The sequence below is a fragment of the Alligator mississippiensis genome, chromosome 1 (genome assembly GCF_030867095.1).
Source record: "Alligator mississippiensis isolate rAllMis1 chromosome 1, rAllMis1, whole genome shotgun sequence".
Lineage (NCBI taxonomy): Eukaryota > Metazoa > Chordata > Crocodylia > Alligatoridae > Alligator > Alligator mississippiensis.
In genome coordinates this window covers 65,430,939-65,448,728 of record NC_081824.1, presented here as the reverse complement: position 1 = coordinate 65,448,728, position 17,790 = coordinate 65,430,939, and the positions used below count along the sequence as shown (strand labels likewise).

General features: G+C 42.5%; 1 protein-coding gene across 4 annotated transcripts in view; it reads left to right on the top strand.

Annotated features, from left to right (window-relative positions):
* The window catches only part of COL12A1 (collagen type XII alpha 1 chain), a 133,896-nt gene that overhangs the window by 26,462 nt on the left and 89,644 nt on the right, over positions 1–17,790 (top strand). For 3 of the 4 annotated variants that reach the window (XM_006262249.4, XM_014596676.3, XM_014596675.3), the window contains 2 exons: positions 554–826; positions 16,208–16,477. The exons of the other annotated variant lie outside the window; for it this stretch is intronic. In XM_006262249.4, the coding sequence (XP_006262311.2) occupies positions 554–826; positions 16,208–16,477 (543 nt within the window). The remainder of the gene's footprint in view (positions 1–553; positions 827–16,207; positions 16,478–17,790) is intronic. 4 annotated transcript variants of the gene reach the window in all.

Genomic DNA, 17,790 nt, shown 5'->3' with positions numbered 1-17,790 from the left:
GCTTTACTGCTCAATAGACTAATCTACTGCTTAGTAAAGCATCACCACCTACACGTTTGCAGCATTTACTGTGCTGTAAATGTAGTCTACTGCATGGTTGGCTAGTACCTGTAGATGCAGGTAGTAGATTTACTGCACATCACACATACAGACAGCTGATTGGGAGCAAACTGCCTCCAATTAGCCCAGGCAGCAGTGGGTGGGGAAACTGTCCCCTGCTCCCGGGGAAAAATTGAAAGAAAGATATAGATAAATATGTATTAACTTGCTTGGTTCAGATGTTGCAATCTTTATTCAGACATAATAAGCATGGATGTAGATTGCAGTAAGAACTGCTAGATTTTGTGCTAGCGTTTTGTATTTCCCTCATCCGTCTCCTATCTTACCTTATGATTATTTTCAAAATGAAACAAAATACTTTTTGAGTATTGTAAACTCAAGGGAAAAGTTCTTAAAAGATGTATGTGTACCATCTTTGTTTTAATGATGGTAAGAACCCAAAGAAACCTAGCTTGCTTCATGATATATTTCCAATGTCTTTTACTATGTGTAGTACGAGGAAATCCAAGAGATCTGAGAGTTTCTGATCCTACAACATCCACACTAAAGTTATCTTGGACTGCAGCCCCTGGCAAAGTGCAACGGTATCTTGTCACATACACTCCGGTGGCAGGAGGTGAAACCAAAGAGGTGACCACAAGGGGTGACACCACCAATACCGTGCTGAGAGGGTTAGATGAAGGCACTCGGTATGCAGTGTCTGTGTCTGCCTTGTATGCCTCGGGAGCAGGGGAGGCCATTCATGCAGAAGGAGAAACACATGAAGGTAATTATTTATAGATTTTGTACAATTATTTGTTAAAATGGTTACATTTGAGGTGTTTAATGGTGCACTGATTTCTCTTATTTTCTATAGAAGTAAAACTGTGAATGAAGTGTATGCATAACAAGCCTTGCTCCTTGTGCCTTTATTTTCTTCCTCATGAACCAAACATAACTGCAGTTCTTCTACTCAAACACAACAAGGACTGTTGGAAGATAGTGAGTGCCAGAGAGGAAAAAGAGGGATTGGGAGTGGGACTGGGGAAGGATCACATTGGGTGTTTATTGATGTGCTTGGGCAGGGGTGCTTTATTTAAATTCTCTCCAAGAGCTGCTCTAATTAAAGTGCCTGGAGTGTCGTGTGTATCAGTGACCCGTGCTGAAAAATGGTGACCGGGGGGCAGGGGGCCGGGAATGGAGGGATGCTTTTAACTAAAGCTTGTTGAATGAGCTTTAGCTAAAGTGCCCCGCCACTATTTTTCAGTGCAGGAGCACTGATACACGTGATGCTGGAGTCTGCTGGAGTGTGGTATTACCACACTCCAGCTGTCTCAGTTAATCTAATCTGCTCTGACATGATGTAATTACAGCACATCAGAGCAGCTTCCCTACACATATATAGGCACCTATCATGCCTGCTGAGAGAGTGTGGTGCAATGGCTACATGTAACTAACAAAAGCAAGAATTAGGGAATGAATGTTAACAGGGGACTTGCAGGAGTAACTAACATTTCCATTGCCATCACTAAATAGTCAGAAGTGTGGGAAAACCTTTCTCTTAGACCATAAAAAGGGAGCTTGATAAATGTTCTGTCTGGCTAAGTGTGTGGTATAGAAGCTTTTGGGAGTGTTGGTTGGAGTAGCCACATTGGTCTAAGGACATAGGCAGACTTGAATGACTGGTGCCTTCACAGACTGTGGGGGCACCATTTGTAGGTGGCAGCGGCATGCGGGAACTGCCTGCAGATACTGGCGGCATGGCTGGGGGGCCGGTGAGTGGGGACCTCCTACAGATGCCGATGGTGGAAGTGGTGAGCAGCGACTGCCTGCAGATGCTGGCGGCAAGGGCAGGCAGGGGTGGCGAGGGCAGGTGGCAACTGCCTGCAGAAGCCGGCAGTGGTGGCAGTTAATCTCAGGGGGGTCACGTGCCCCCCGCTACGAGTTGCCTATGTAGGCAGGCAAGGTTCTTTGAGTAGATGTGATATCTTTTATTAGACCAACTGAATTAGATGCATCTTACTTTTGAGGCAGAACTCACCCACTGAAGTTAATGAAGAACTGGATGCCTTTAAGTCGGGAGGCCCGGATGAGCTCCATCCGAGGGTGCTGAAGGCACTGGCCGACATCATTGCAGAGCCACTGGCGGGAATATTCGAACGCTCGTGGCACACGGGCCAAGTCCCAGAGGACTGGAAAAGGGCTAACGTGGTCCCCATTTTCAAAAAGGGGAGGAAGGAGGACCCGGGCAACTATAGGCCAGTCAGTCTCACCTCCATCCTTGGTAAAGTCTTTGAAAAAATTATCAAGGCTCACATTTGTGAGAGCCCAGCAGGGCAAATTATGCTGAGGGGAAACCAGCACGGGTTTGTGGCGGGCAGATCGTGCCTGACCAACCTAGTCTCTTTTTATGACCAGGTTATGAAACGCCTGGACACAGGAGGAGGGGTGGATGTCGTATACTTAGACTTCAGGAAGGCCTTCGATACGGTATCCCACCCCATACTGGTGAACAAGTTAAGAGGCTGTGACGTGGATGACTACACAGTCCGGTGGGTGGCGAATTGGCTAGAGGGCCGCACCCAGAGAGTCGTGGTGGATGGGTCGGTCTCGACCTGGAAGGGTGTGGGCAGTGGGGTCCCGCAGGGCTCGGTCCTTGGACCGATACTCTTTAATGTCTTCATCAGTGACTTGGACGAGGGAATGAAATGTACTCTGTCCAAGTTTGTAGATGACACAAAGCTATGGGGAGAAGTGGACACGCCGGAGGGCAGGGAACAGCTGCAGGCAGACCTGGATAGGTTGGACAAGTGGCAGAAAACAACAGGATGCAGTTCAACAAGGAGAAATGCAAAGTGCTGCACCTAGGGAGGAAAAATGTCCAGCATACCTACAGCCTAGGGAATGACCTGCTGGGTGGCACAGAGGTGGAAAGGGATCTTGGAGTCCTAGTGGACTCCAAGATGAACATGAGCCGGCAGTGTGATGAAGCCATCAAAAAAGCCAATGGCGCTTTATCGTGCATCAGCAGATGCATGACGAATAGGTCCAAGGAGGTGATACTTCCCCTCTATCGGGCACTGGTCAGACCGCAGTTGGAATACTGCGTGCAATTCTGGGCGCCACACTTCAAGAAGGATGCGGATAACCTGGAGAGGGTACAGCGAAGGGCAACTCGTATGGTCAAGGGCCTGCAGACCAAGCCCTACGAGGAGAGACTAGAGAAACTGGACCTTTTCAGCCTCCGCAAGAGAAGGTTGAGAGGCGACCTTGTGGCTGCCTTTAAGTTCATCACGGGGGCACAGAAGGGAATTGGTGAGTATTTATTCACCAAGGCACCCCCGGGGGTTACAAGAAACAATGGCCACAAGCTAGCAGAGAGCAGATTTAGATTGGACATTAGGAAGAACTTCTTCACAGTTCGAGTGGCCAAGGTCTGGAACGGGCTCCCAAGGGAGGTGGTGCTCTCCCCTACCCTGGGGGTCTTCAAGAGGAGGTTAGATGAGCATCTAGCTGGGGTCATCTAGACCCAGCACTCTTTCCTGCTTATGCAGGGGGTCGGACTCGATGATCTGTTGAGGTCCCTTCCGACCCTAACATCTATGAATCTGTGAATCTGTGAATCTATGAAATTGTATCCCAGGAATGAATTGACTATTAGTTTAAGTTTTTGTTTATGCCATGGGTAAAACAAACTTTTGTAAACAGGAAACCACACAGTTTATAAAATATAGTATTGCACACACTGTGCTACTGTGTACTGTGTGCTTATCATGAGACCCCTAGAAGGTCAAATAAATGTAGTCCCATGTAGTTCCCATTCAAACCATAAACTAGAAGAAAATTGTCAATCTCACTCTTGAACACACTGAGCTCTCTACTTATTCATGCTTATGCTCTTTTAGGTTGCTCATGCAGAAGAAAGGGATTTTAGTGTAAATGAGCACAAGAGCATTATCTAGATTGGTCACTTAGGTATCTTTACTTCAGTATTGCAACACCTAGAACATAGGTATCTAGTCCGAGAACTTTGGCCCGTGTGGATGAGGCTGGGGACCTAAGATCCCTAGAGAGTTAATTGAGAGAACTAGGTGCTGCCAAAGGACACTTGAGAAAAGTTGGAAGCTCCCGAGCTAGCCAACAGGAGATGCTAAGCAGAGGATATGTCTGAATTTGTGTCTCTCTGTGGAGTTTTGGAGTATGTCTATACTGCACTGGCAAAAAATCACTCTTACCACTGAGGCAATAAATTCTGCCTACCAGCTGTCACCCTTTGTGCATCACCTCAGAAATGAGGTGGTGAAGATGTGCTGGGATGTCCCTGGTATCACCCTTAGCATGGCCAATAGCATGCTCCACAGCTGTGGCATCCTATTTGCCTCATTTCTGGAACTGATTTGTCTAGAGGATGGCAGGTGGGTAGAATGTATTTCCTTGGCAGCAAGACTGAGATCTCTGCTTTCAGAGTGTAGACATATCCTTAGGTGCCTGAGTTGGAGCTGTATATAAGGTGCTTCCATTCACTCAAGATACAGAGTACATAGTCCCTCTACTACGGGTAGATGCCTAACCAACTGGTAGGGATGCTGCTTGACCATCTTTTGCATAGTAGTGCAATAGTTAAATAGAGAGACCTAGGTAGAAGCTTTCCTCCGCATTAGGATATTCAAAACCACTTCTCGCTTCCCAGGAGAGTGTGCTAATCACTAGGCTATGAAGCAGTCTGAGGTGGGTGAATCCTCTATACTGAAGAAATTCTGCAGAAAGGAAGGCAAGAGAAATGGGGTCAGAAGGAGGGTAGGCAAAATGGCATCTGACTGTAGCCCAGTGATGAGGGCCTTCCTCGGGGAGATGGAAGCCCTGGATTCCAACCCTTCTCTCAGGACTGTTTATGAATTTTCATTAGACCTTCACTGATGAAAAGCAGAAATAATCCTGAGAGCAGGCACTAGAACCCAGGTGAATTTTTTGGCTGCTGGAGCAGAGCCAATCTGGAGCTTGGCGTTTTAGAACTTTGCTACCTATGTTCTGCCTAAGTCCTGTCGAGGCACCTTTGGGACAATTCTGGATTTATACAAACAGCACTAAAAAGGCACTTATTAAGCTATTTTACAATAAATATGAATAAAAAGGAATCATTTTTTTTATCAGTTAGTTAATTAAATGCCCTTGCATTTACCTCAATTTCTAAGCTACAAAGATAGTCAAGTTAACCTCAAGTAAAAACAGTTTATTTATACCTGGATGGCTTACCTATCTGTTTGGTGATAAAAATAGCATAGACCTTAAATTCTAGAGAAATAAACTGATCAAAAAAGAAAAAGCCCAAATCCACACCTAAATTAATTTAAAAAAATACATTTATGGTCTTTTTTCTCTTCGGAAAGAGTTTGGAATATTTTTTCCAGTTATTTGTGTTTTCTCTTGCTTGGTAGCATTTAAGAAATAAAAAGGTTAATAGGGAGGTTGAGGCATTTCCAAAAGCACTAAACACAATGAGGACCAAAAGACTTTGTTCTACTGAGGATCTTAACGTGGGTTACTTGATGTCTTCAGCATGTGAATTCTCACATGGCGCCAGACTTATTTGCCACTTCAATTCATTATAATATCAAAGAAACAATTACTGAGTTTGGATGTTACAACTACAGCAGCTGACAGCTGTGGTGCTTAGTATAAAAATGAAAAGTTTAGGGATAAAAAAGTTGGAAAAAATACTAGAATAATTGAAGAAAGGTAAAAATAAGGAAGCAATACTATGTCCAACTATTGTTTAGGGGTGATGGCAGGAAATGGAAAATTGCAACACTTCAAATGGCTTCATGAAATTCTAATGAATAAGCAGTAGGGCCTATTTGTGACTTAATGCAGGTTCTTTTTTTACTTGTGTTCTCTTAGAAATATTTTGGATTATTTACTAATTCCTGTATGCTCATCCTCCTCCTCCCTCCTCCCCTCCCCTATGACATACAGTGGTTCTATAGTGCTTGCAGCCTTGTGGAGCTGGTATATTCTTTCTGGGAGACTCCTTCAGGAAAAAAAAAGCACTCAGTTGTTGTGTCACTGTAGTTATCATTTACCATCTGGGAGCTCTCCCTGCTTTCCTTGCCTTGCCTTTTTATCTATTTTAGTAATCTGTATGCAGTTGCCTCATCCTTTTCTCTTCAAAACATTTCAGGGGTAAAGTTTTCCATGGAGCTTCAAATAATCTCAGCTATAAAATGTTTGCATAGCTATCTGATCCAGCCCAAGAATAAACACATTCCAGAAGATCAGTGTTTTATGAACTGTTCACAGACAGTACAAAGCTAAGAATTTAGCAAGAGAAACTAGAAATCAGGGGCATAGTACTACATACTGGGGTCATCTACACATGCGCTTTACTGCAGACTAGACTAATTAGCTGCGCAGTAAAATGTTACTGCCTACATGTGGACATAGGAAATTTATTAACTCTGTTGTAAGATAGTACTATAAGATAGTTGGGGACAGTACTACCTTACAGCAGAGTAATTAACTGGGATGAAACACACGTGTGGACAGTGTCTTCATGTATAAATTGCACCTGGTCAGCCCAAGCAGCAGGAGGCCAGATTCCTGCCTGCTAACTAGCTACACAGCTCCACACTTTCGGCACTCTTGTGCCCCAGCCAGTCCCTTCACTGCCCAAAGCCACCACCTAGAGCAGGCTTGTCCAAGATATGGCCCGCGGGCCGCCATGCAGCCTGCCAAGCCATTTTCTGAGGCCCATTTTCTGAGGCCTGAGGTGCTGTGATGGGAAACGAAAGTAAACACTGTTTACTTTCGTTCCCACCCCTTGTCCCTCCCCCAGTCCCTCAGCAGCTTCCTAATGGCTGCTGAAGGGCTGGGGAAGGGACAAGGTTCCCACACGCACCGCGTCAGCTTGATGTTGCTGATGCGGTATGACTCCTCCGCTCCCCCCTCATTTCACGGTGTCCCTTCCTAGCCCCGCCCCTCCTCTCCCTTCCTCATTTGTATGCCAGCTCCTCCCCTCTCCCTCATTGCAGGGTTTCCCTTCCTAGCCCCACCCCTTCCTTCCTCATTTGCATGCTGGCCCCACCCCACGCCAGTCCCTGCTGGCTGCGTGGGCTGGAGCAGGTCGAGGTGCAGTGGGCGGGCGGGTGCAGTGGGCGCGGATGCCAGCTTGGAGGGATGCTGCGGCTGGGCCTGCAGGAGATGCTGCTGTGGCTGCTGCTGTGGCTGTGGCTGTGGCTGTGGCTGTCGGGGCAGGAAGCCGGCACCACTCTCGCCTCCCCGCAACCCCTCTGCACCAACAGACATCACGCTGGGGGTGGTGAGTCACGGGCCCCAGGGAAGGAGGAAGCCCCGCTGGTCAGGCTCAGGCTGCCCCAGGGGAGAGGGAGCAGGGGGGTGTCCCTGCACGTCCTGCACCCCCCTATGGGGTCCCCGCATATCCTCCTGGCTGCTGAGCCCAGGCGCACAGGTGTGGGAGCATCTTTGAGGCTGCCCAGGTGACAGGGAGGACATGGTGGGGTCAGGCAGTGCCTCTTGACCCCTGCACCCCCAGGCCACAGCCGGACTGGACAGGCCACGTGAGCACCCACTCCTGCCCCCTGGGCTGGATGTCGCCCCGAGAGAGCGTCTGCAAATAAGAAATTAAAGATCTGTGATGCATTTCAACCAAGTATTTGAAAACTAGGAGACATGAAACCATGGTAATAGAAAGCTCTGCTAACCTTTGGAAAAATCAGATCCCTGCAACAATCCTCTGGAGTAAATACAGCACAATGTCAACAAAGGTTTTGCATTCAAAAATGATTTTTACCCCTCTGCAAACTGTGGCTTTCCATGTGGACAAAGGCAGGGAATTAAGGGTGCAGTGGGGTGGTACGCTCCTCTCCAGCACTGCTAGGGGGTTGTTGAAAATAGAACAGTGCTATCAGACCAAATTGTTTTGATTTGTATTTTAAACCACATTTCCAGACCCATTTAATTGTCACTACCTGCAGCTGCTAAAATAAAAAAGTAAATTAAGCCAACACTAACATTCAGCTAGTAAAACAGGACATGGGGCAGATGCACCCAAACAGCTTTCATGAAGTTTTTCATAAACGCTGGTATTATTATTCTTTATTTTTAGTAGGATATGACATATAACTGGTTAGGCACCATCAAAATTAAGAACAAAATAGAGAAGTAGGAAGATTCTCCCTCTTTTCCCTAAGCGACTCCCATGGGGTTTCCATTTTATTTTGTTACATGAACTTAGCCAAACCACATGTCATGCATCAGGAATTGGATATAATGGTAAACACAGTAAGTGTGGTGAGTGGAAATCCAGTAGATGGCTAACAATCAATTGTTTCTGAGAGCTACTGTTTTTCTAATCTGTTTTCCCCTAGGAGAGGAGGTGGTAAGAACATGCCTGGTAAATGTTTCCTTTTCTGCCCAGAGGCATATTTTCAGATGACAAGAACACTCTGTATATTAGCTGTTTAACAGATTAACCTCAACTGATTATAGGTTGCAGTTTTAAAATAAATAAAACATTATTGCTAGATATGTAGTCTACACATATAGGTTTAATCATAATCCTACTTTCAAAGATGAAGATCTATTATATGAGTACTCAGTTTGCTTTAAGTTAGATATGTTCTAAGACAGCTTTAAGAATATTACAATTGCTGGCTCCAAGGGTGAATGTATTACAATTCTAAAAGCAGAGGATTTCATTACCATTTTAAAAATGAACTCCAGAGCAATTTAACAAAAAAGTATTTGTGTCTGTTTTTAAGAGCAAGATACAAAGGGACAGATTCTTATTTGACTTGTACCAGAGTAATGAGAGATGTAGTTAGCCGTGTTAGTCTGAAGTCAAGTAGAAGGCAGGGTAGATTTGCACCTTATAGATTAACCAAAGTATATATATATATATATATATATATATATATATATATATATATATGCGTGCCCCTAAAAGCTTCTGATATATATTGCAAACTTTTGTGAGCTGAAGCTCACTTCATCAGATGGTGTGAAAAGACATGCACAAAGCTATGCACCAGAATAATTCCAAAGTAACTTGGCTGATATCAGTGAAGTTACTGGGCTAGAGTATCTCATGGAGTAAACTGATGCAGCTTCATTGAAATAACAGATATAGCTCCTTTGGATTCCTTCCAACCCTATGATTCCATGAAATGGAGCTGTGCCAGGTTACATTAGCAGAAATGTAAGCCCAATTGTGTTTCCTACCTGATTACAGACCCGTGTAGGTCTGCAATCAGAAACTGACCCAGTAATTTGAATGCAAATTAATTCAGTGTAAACAAAAAATTCCATACTTAACTGCCCTCTGGATATTCTTATGGAAGTAAGTAATGGCCCCTAATCTCTAGAAAGAGATTTCTTTAAAGTGAAATAGGGCTCAGGTCTGCCATCCTTCTTTATAATTTATGCTGAGAGAATGAGGCAGATGAAACATTCATTGTTAATGATTTCCATTTTAGTTTAAGATTGTCTTTTGCTTCATACGTTTCTTAAAGCTTAGCTTCTTTGCTGGAAAAATGAAAAGCAGTAGCTAAGTAGAAATATGACTTTTTTGCTGTTTCTATAGCAACATAAGAATGTTTTAGAAACAAATGACCTCCTACAGGCTGAATTGCACTAACTCAAGTGACATTTCCTTACAATGAAGTTTTTAGCATATCACAGGAACTTTGTGTAATGTTCATTTGCAAAATGCTTCTCCCAGGCAGACTGAAACAAAGACTCACTGTCTTTCAGGAGATTTAGTGCTGTCTCATACATTTTTTAAATTATATGTTCCAAGATATATGAGATGGACATTTGCAGGTGACTTTTAGTACTGATCAGATAATTACTTTTATCTTCTTTTGTGTGGAAATTCTTCACAAACAGTAAAATACATCAGTTTGCATGGAGTGCAGCGGAGTAGTTTTTCAGCTACACAGAAAAATCAAATCGATATATCAGAAATGTATACACCATATATACCATATATACACCATGAGAAAAGGACCTGGGAGTTACAGTGGACAGTAAGCTGGATATGAGTCAAGAGTGCACCCTTGTTGCCAAGAAGGCTAATAGCATTGTGGGATGCATAAATAGGAGTGCTGCCAGCAGATGGAGGGAAGTAATTATTCTCCTCTATTCAGCACTGGTGAGGCCACATCTGGAGTACTGTGTCCAGTGTTGGTGCCCCCCGCTACAGAAAGTATGTGGACAAGTTGGACAAGAGTCCAGTGGAGGGTAATGAAAATGGTTAGGGGGCTGGGGCACACGACTTATGAGGAGAGACTGAGGGAACTGGGTTAATTTAGTCTGCAGAAGAGAAGACTCAGAGGGGATTTGATAGCAGCCTTCAACTACCTTGCAGGTAGTTCCAAAGATGATGGAGCTAGTCTGTTTTCAGTGGTGGCAGATGACAGAACAAGGAGCAACGGTCTCAAGTTGCAGCAAGGGAAGTTTAGGTTAGGTATTAGGAAGAATATTCTCACTAGGAGGGTAGTAAAACACTGGAACAGGTTACTCAGAGAGGTGGTGGAATCTCCATCCTTAGAGGTTTTTAAGAGCTGGCTAGACAAAGCTTTGGCTGGAATGGTCTAGATGGGGATGGTCCTGCTTTGAGCAGGGGATTGGACTAGATGATCTCCTGAGGTCCCCTCCAACCCTAATTTTCTATGCTTCTACAAAAATTAGTTCAAATAATATAAATTCATCCTTTTGTGAGGAAGATTATGACCATTCTTTTCCAAAACACGCATACTCATAGTTAACTTTAAGCCACGCATAATCCTTCCCTATTCACCAAGACAGTCAGTACTTGCAGAATTAATGGAGTTAATTGTTTTTATCTTTCCAATTTATCAATTAAAGTACGGGCAGTTACTGTCCCGTACTTTAGTACTTCCAAACAGAAGTAACTGGTGCTGTAACTATCTTGCCATAGGGCGACGTGTAGATGCGCCCTGTGAGCTGTGCGAGTGAATTCTAGAACTCTTGATGACCATAGCACTGCTAATGGGTAATTTTCAAATGAAGATGATGTGAGATGGGGTCCATATAAACTGATGCAGCAGTAGTAGCCTCAGTGTCAAGCAAGGCAGACTACAAGTGATTTATTATATATTGTATATTAGCTAAAGATCACTGTCAACCAGTACCATCCCCACTGCCTCTTATCCTTCTTTATGGGTCACTATTATCTTTCCATTTTTCTTGTCTCTCCTATTCTTATAAACAGCCAAACTTGAAAATTAATCTTCTTAAACCTGCTTTATGAGTGCTTAAGTAGAAGAACAGAATAAATGCTTGGACACTAAAGGGTGGGCATCAGTAGAAATCCCAATGATAAGTAGATATATGTGATAGATATATATTTCTAAACTCTAAATATATCAGCTTAGCTAATATTTGGGGAAGTCCTAATAACTTAGGACTTATGGTTGATCCATGTCTAAAACACAGCTGCTCCCCATATATTAGATACTTTCATGCTTGGTTCTTGTGAAAAATTTTCTGTCAGTGAATTTATACTTTGCACATAAGGTGCAAATTAAGTAACTATGTTGTTTAAAATAAATGTCTTTAGTGGCAGTGTAACATAAAAAAAAGTCTAATTTCCCTTAGAAGGTAAGAAGTCTTGTCAGCAGTTTCCAGTTATTTAAGTCAAATTTTTCCATTTAGGTCTGGTGGCTTGGTAGGAATCCCACAACCCCACTCTTTTCTGCCTGTTCTTCCATACTGCCAAATACATTTAGTTCCACTGGATTTCCTTTTTTATCCCCAGAAATAACATTTCATAGCAACTGATGTACATTACACTCTAATGCAAACAAATTATTTTCCTTTATTATTTAGTGGCATATATAATAAGTTAATCAGTATTGGTTTTAAATATGCAGTTATTTTTGCAAGCTTTGTAACATATATTATTATATGTAGTGTCCAAGTGTTGCTTGCTGAAAATAATGTGGAAGCAGATAGTTTAATACTGAAATCATGTTGTGGCAGAGACTTGTTTTAAGGTAGCCAAAATAAAGTGACTTGTATATTTATATTACATTAGAATATGGAAAGAAAGATTCTTTTATTGTGAGACATCTGTGCATTCTATCAAGTTGGGCTTTCCATAATTTTTCCATTTGGATTACATTCGGTTTTTTTATTGAACAAAAAACCAAAGTTTGGGAGCAGAAGCTTTAGAGTAGACAGAAAAATTGGTGTAATTTACTTTTGAAGACAAATAAATCCCTTTTCAATCTTCCAGGAAAGTTGGTCTTTGGGGTCCAAATTCTGCCCTGACTTTACACTTCATACAGCCATTGATTTTAATGAGATTGGATTGGATATAAGTCAGGGTATATCTGGCTTTTTAGCATAACAAAATAAAAGCACTGAAAATGTCAGTACTGTAGTTATTCTTACAGCTATAACCAATTCAACTTTAACAAAAACCTGGATCTTATTTTGTGCTATCAAAAGTACCTGTGTATGAGTGTGGTATTTACAGTGCCAGATTAGAAGTCTGCATAGGGTGAAAGAGGAATTTGTATTAAAGTTGGGTTAGGAAAATCAGTTGCCTCCAGAAAAAGATCATGAAATATTCAAGGAGCCCTGTCTAGATAACATGTGACTGGATTGGGTTTACTGAAATAAGGTGGTATAGATATATTTATTTATTACTATGTTATACTGTTAGTTATATCCTAAGAAGTCCAGCTAGATCACAGTGCTCTCTTCTGGTTTTATATTCCCTAATATATAAAATTTTAATGAAGCTCATTATATTTACAATAAACATTTTGGTGATTTTGAAGTTAATACCAATTCCTAAGTAAGTCAAATGTTTCAAATGTAATAAGACTACAGGTATTTATTTTGTTGAGTAACTGCTACAACAGTATAATTCAAACACATAGCTATTACATATGAAGTCCAATTGAATTTGATGGGATGGTGTTGTGTAATGGTTGTAGGATCTGGGTTTAGACAGAGATAAGTGAATATGCAAGACTAAACCCTGGTGTATATAACTTGGAACCAATCCTGCCAACTCCCACCAAGCATAGTGCTGCATTGAAATCGGTGGCGACTACACACAGTCAGTCATAAGCCTGACAGTATTTGCAAAGACAAGCCTGGAGGTTGGACGGAGATTTAAACTTCCTCATCATTCAAAGAAGTTTCAGTGGTCTATTTAAGTATATTAGTGGGTATAGATGTGGTCTTTTTAAAGTATATTAGTGGGTATTTATCATTGTGGGTGAAACCTTTGGTGCAGAGAGTTGGCACTAGACTTTTCTCACAGTTGATGCCCCGAGTAGAGATTATACTAGGTGAACCTCATGCTAAACAGCCACTCAGTAGTGGTTGGGCTGCCCTTTTCATTTCAAGAAGACTCTATAAAGACCAGAACAGGCAAGTCAAACTAGAGATCACATCTGCATATGTATGGATCTGTGTTTACAGCTACTACTTTGCCATTGCAAGAGTAAACAAAACAAACCCTGGTATTCTACCCACCCCAACAGCAGATTTTAGCTTGCTTTAATGTGGCACCCGTGTATATTTATTAAACATGGTAACCTCCACAAACCTGATTCTTTACTACATTTAAGTCAATAAGCTGCAAGTAAGTCATTGGAGCTTGGCTAGTATCTTAGACTGGAAAATCGGGTAGCTAGTTTACAACTTCTTCGTAATATAGATAAAGGCTGACAATAACAAACTATAAAAATGTTGGTAAAACTTACTACAGAAAAGATAGAGCGCCTGCAAGTATTCCACCATACCTAGACTGCTTTCTGATGCAAATGTTACAAGTAAGATGTAAACAGGCACAGTGGGAACATTTGATGGATATATTCCCAAACTGTTCAGGAATTTGAGTCAAGGTAGCAGCCAAATGCATAGACCTCAGGCATTGAAGAGGCTGAATGGCTGGAAAAAAAGATGATAGTCATCTCCTAAATTGGAGTTTATTACAAAAAGCAAAAACAAAAACAAAACCCCAAACCAAAAAACAAATCCAAACTTGTGCTGTTCTTATCATATTGGCATAAGCAAAAATGATATGAGGATGTAAAAGATACAGAAAAGAGAAACTTAAATGATGCAGAGAGATGATGATTGCACCCAAAGCATTAAATTAAGTGTGGGTTCAAGTGTGCTATCAGAGGAACCAGTAATGTAACTGAGAATGTGAGAGTGAGGCACAAGGCCAGGCTGCTGAGTAAAGGGAAGCACTGGAATGGAGACAGGGAATGGAAGTAGGAGAGCTTGAGGCCTCAGCTTCAGGTACCACGGGCAAGAGTCTCCTCATCACTGGCATCACCCTCCCCTGCCTGCCTCCCTGTACCACATGGGAAATTTCTGGGGAAGGACAGGTTTCAGCATGCCCAGCAAGCAGGAGGTTAACCCTCTCTCTGAACTGTGTTTTTCACCATCCAGTTAAGGGTCTTGTCTTGGTACTTGGCATGCAAATCGTCAGAGGCTGCCCTGTTAACCCAATAGCTGCTAGCTGTGCTGACAGACACTTTCCCACATAGCAGCTATTCCCTGCTGGTTCAGGGTGCAACCTCTCTTAGGTGTAGGACATAGATAGACTGGAGAGACTTCTCTTGACTCACTTTTTCTATTAAACAAGCAAACAAAATCAGAAGGGTTTTAAACGTATTGCGTCTTCCCTCACTGGAAAACAATTTATTTCTGGTAACTTCAATGTACCCTAAAACCATTAATGTCCCCTAGGTTAGTGGCAGAATAGATCTCCAGAGGGATCTTATCTGAATATACAGACTTATAAAAAGATGTGAGAGGATAGATATTTTGGAGATGGTGGCCATTATATGGACAAGGGGATACAAAGATAAGTAAAGAAAATGTTAAGGGCTCAAAGAATTTATAATGGAGTTTCATCATGCAGATTATTATGACAGTTCATTATTTTCCCTTAAAATGGGAAGAACGTGATTATAGAGTTTAACTGATAAGTTGGAAGATAAAAACAATTAACTGCATTAATCCCAGCCCTATTCTGCAGATACTGAAGACTGACTGTCTTGGTGAATAGGGAAGGATTAAGTGTGTTTTAAAGTTAACTGTGAGTGTGTGTTTTGGCAAAGAATGGTCATAATCTTCCTCACAAAAGGATTAATTTGTATTATTTGAACTAATTTTTGTAGAAGCATAGAAAATTTGGGTTGGAAGGGACTTCAGGAGGTCATCTAGCCAAACCCCCTGCTCAAAGCAGGACCATCCCCAACTAGATGATCCCAACCAAAGCTTTGTCTAGCCAGGTCCTAAAAACCGCCTGATGCTAGAGCTTCCACCACCTCTCTGGGTAACCTGTTCCAGTGTTTTACTACCCTCCTAGTGAGACCATTCTTCCTAACATCTAACCTAAACTTCCCTGTGCTACAACTTGAGACCATTGTTCATGGGTGACTGCTGCCACCTTAGTCAGGGGGGCATATGCACCCCCCCCCCCCCCCAGCAACCAGTCAGTGACTTGGGGAGGTCCGCCAATGCCCAGTCTCACTGATGGGGAGGGTTCCCCACAGCCAATCTCACTGGTGGGGGGGAGGTGTCCCCCCATGGTTGATCACTGCGCCTAACGCTTGCAGAGGGGGCACCAGTGCTCCCACCTGCCCCCCCCCGCTCATCGCCTAAGCAGTAAACGTGGCCAGTCAGGGGGTACACCAGCACTTTCAGGGGGTGCTCATGCAGTCCTGTGCACCAGCTAAACATCTCCACTGCCTTTGCTCCTCGCTCTGTCATCTTCCATCACTGAGAACAGTCTAGCTCCATCCTCTTTGGAACTACCCTTCAGGTAGTTGAAGGCGGCTATCAAATTTCGCCTTCAGTCTTCTCTTCTGTAGACTAAATTAACCCAGTCATGTGCCCCAGCCCCCTAACTATTTTCGTTGCCCTCCACCGGACTCTGTCCAACCTGTCCACATCCTTTGTGTAGTGGGGGGCCCAAAACTGAATACAGTACTCCAGGATGTGGCCTTACCAGTGTTGAATAGGGGGAAATAATTACTTCCCTTGATACTTATTTTTTTCTTTTTATGGTAATTTTAGTTTTTATTCCTGTTTTATTATAAAGTCTTTGCATCTAGTCATAGTTCCTCTCTTATTGCTCCCTCTCTTGCAGAACGTGGTTCAGCTCGTGATTTGGTGGTTAAAGATGTAACTGATACTACAGCTGGACTTTCATGGACAGCAGCTCCAGGAGCTGTTTATGATTATAGGATAGTATGGAAATCACTTTATGATGATACAATTGGAGAGAAAAGAGTTCCTGGAAATATACTGGATACCGTGTTGGAAGGCTTGGAACCAGAAACTAAATACAGGATTTCAGTCTTTGCTTCCTACAGCAGTGGAGAAGGAGCACCTCTAGAAGGAGAGGCTTTTACTGATGGTGAGTATAGTACAGCATTGCCACCATGTAGAACAGCTTAAATCCTGACCTTAGCATACTGGGACAGTCATTACCTTCTCCTGAACTCATGACATTCTTATTAATGTTATCGAATGAAAGAATAATAGAAAAATATAGCTGGAAGAGAATTTAAGAAGACATCTAATCCAATTCCATGCTAAGGCATGATCAACCCTATCTAAAATGTTCCAGACAAACACTTGTCTAATCTGTTTTTGAAAAGTTCCAAGGATGGAGATTCCATAGCCTCTGTAGGTAGTCTGTTCCAATGATTAATCTGCTTCTTATAGTGAAAAACTTCTTCCTAATATCCAACCTCAATTTCTATTGCTGCAGTTTAAGACCATTGCTCTTTGTCCTGTTCTCTGCAGCACAAAGAATACCTGATTGCCATACTTTATCCAAACTTCAGGTAGCTGAGGATTATTATTAACTTCCCCCCAGCTTTCTCCTTTCCAGACTAAATTATCCCAGTTCTTCCATCCTTTTCTCATCAGTCATGTTTCTTAGATCTTCATTCATTTTGTTGTTGTTTGCTGGACTTTTCAGTTTGTCTTTGTCTTTCCTGAAGTGTAATGCCCAATGCTAGATAGACATCATACTCCAGGTGAGACCTCACCAGTATTGAATAGAGTAGAAGACTGGCTTCACTTGATTTGCAAGTGACACTTCTCTTAATACAGTTGACTACGCTATTGCCTTTTTTTGTAACAAGGTCACACTGTTGATTTATTATCAGCTTGTGGTCTAGTATAACCCCCAGCCCCTTTTCTGCAATGTCCCCACCTAGCTAGACATTCCCCAGCATATGATTATTTTTTCCTAAGTGTAGGACTTTATACTTGTCCTCACTGAAATTCATTTAATCATTTTTGGAATATTTTTCCAGTTTATCAAGGTCATTCTAATTCTGATTGCAGCCTCCGGAGTTTGCGCAATTCCACCAATTTGTGTCATCTGCAAATTGGCTAAAAATCTGCTCTATCCAACCTTCCAAATCTTTAATGAAGATAATGAACTATATTAGAACTAGGGCAGACCACTGGGGAATCCCACTATCCATCACAAGTCACTTTGCTTGATCAAAAATGTTAAACTGCAATTCATTTATATAATGTGGATATAGGTTCTTCTATTCTTGTTCATGTTAATACTATCTGACTCTGTGAATGGTCCCTTTGCAACTAACAGCTCTCTTTGCAGAATAAGGTCCTGTTCATCATATCATGGGGCTCTGTGGGTTGGAGGGTATGATTGCCTGAGAAGAGGGGGAAATTAATAAGGTGCCCAGG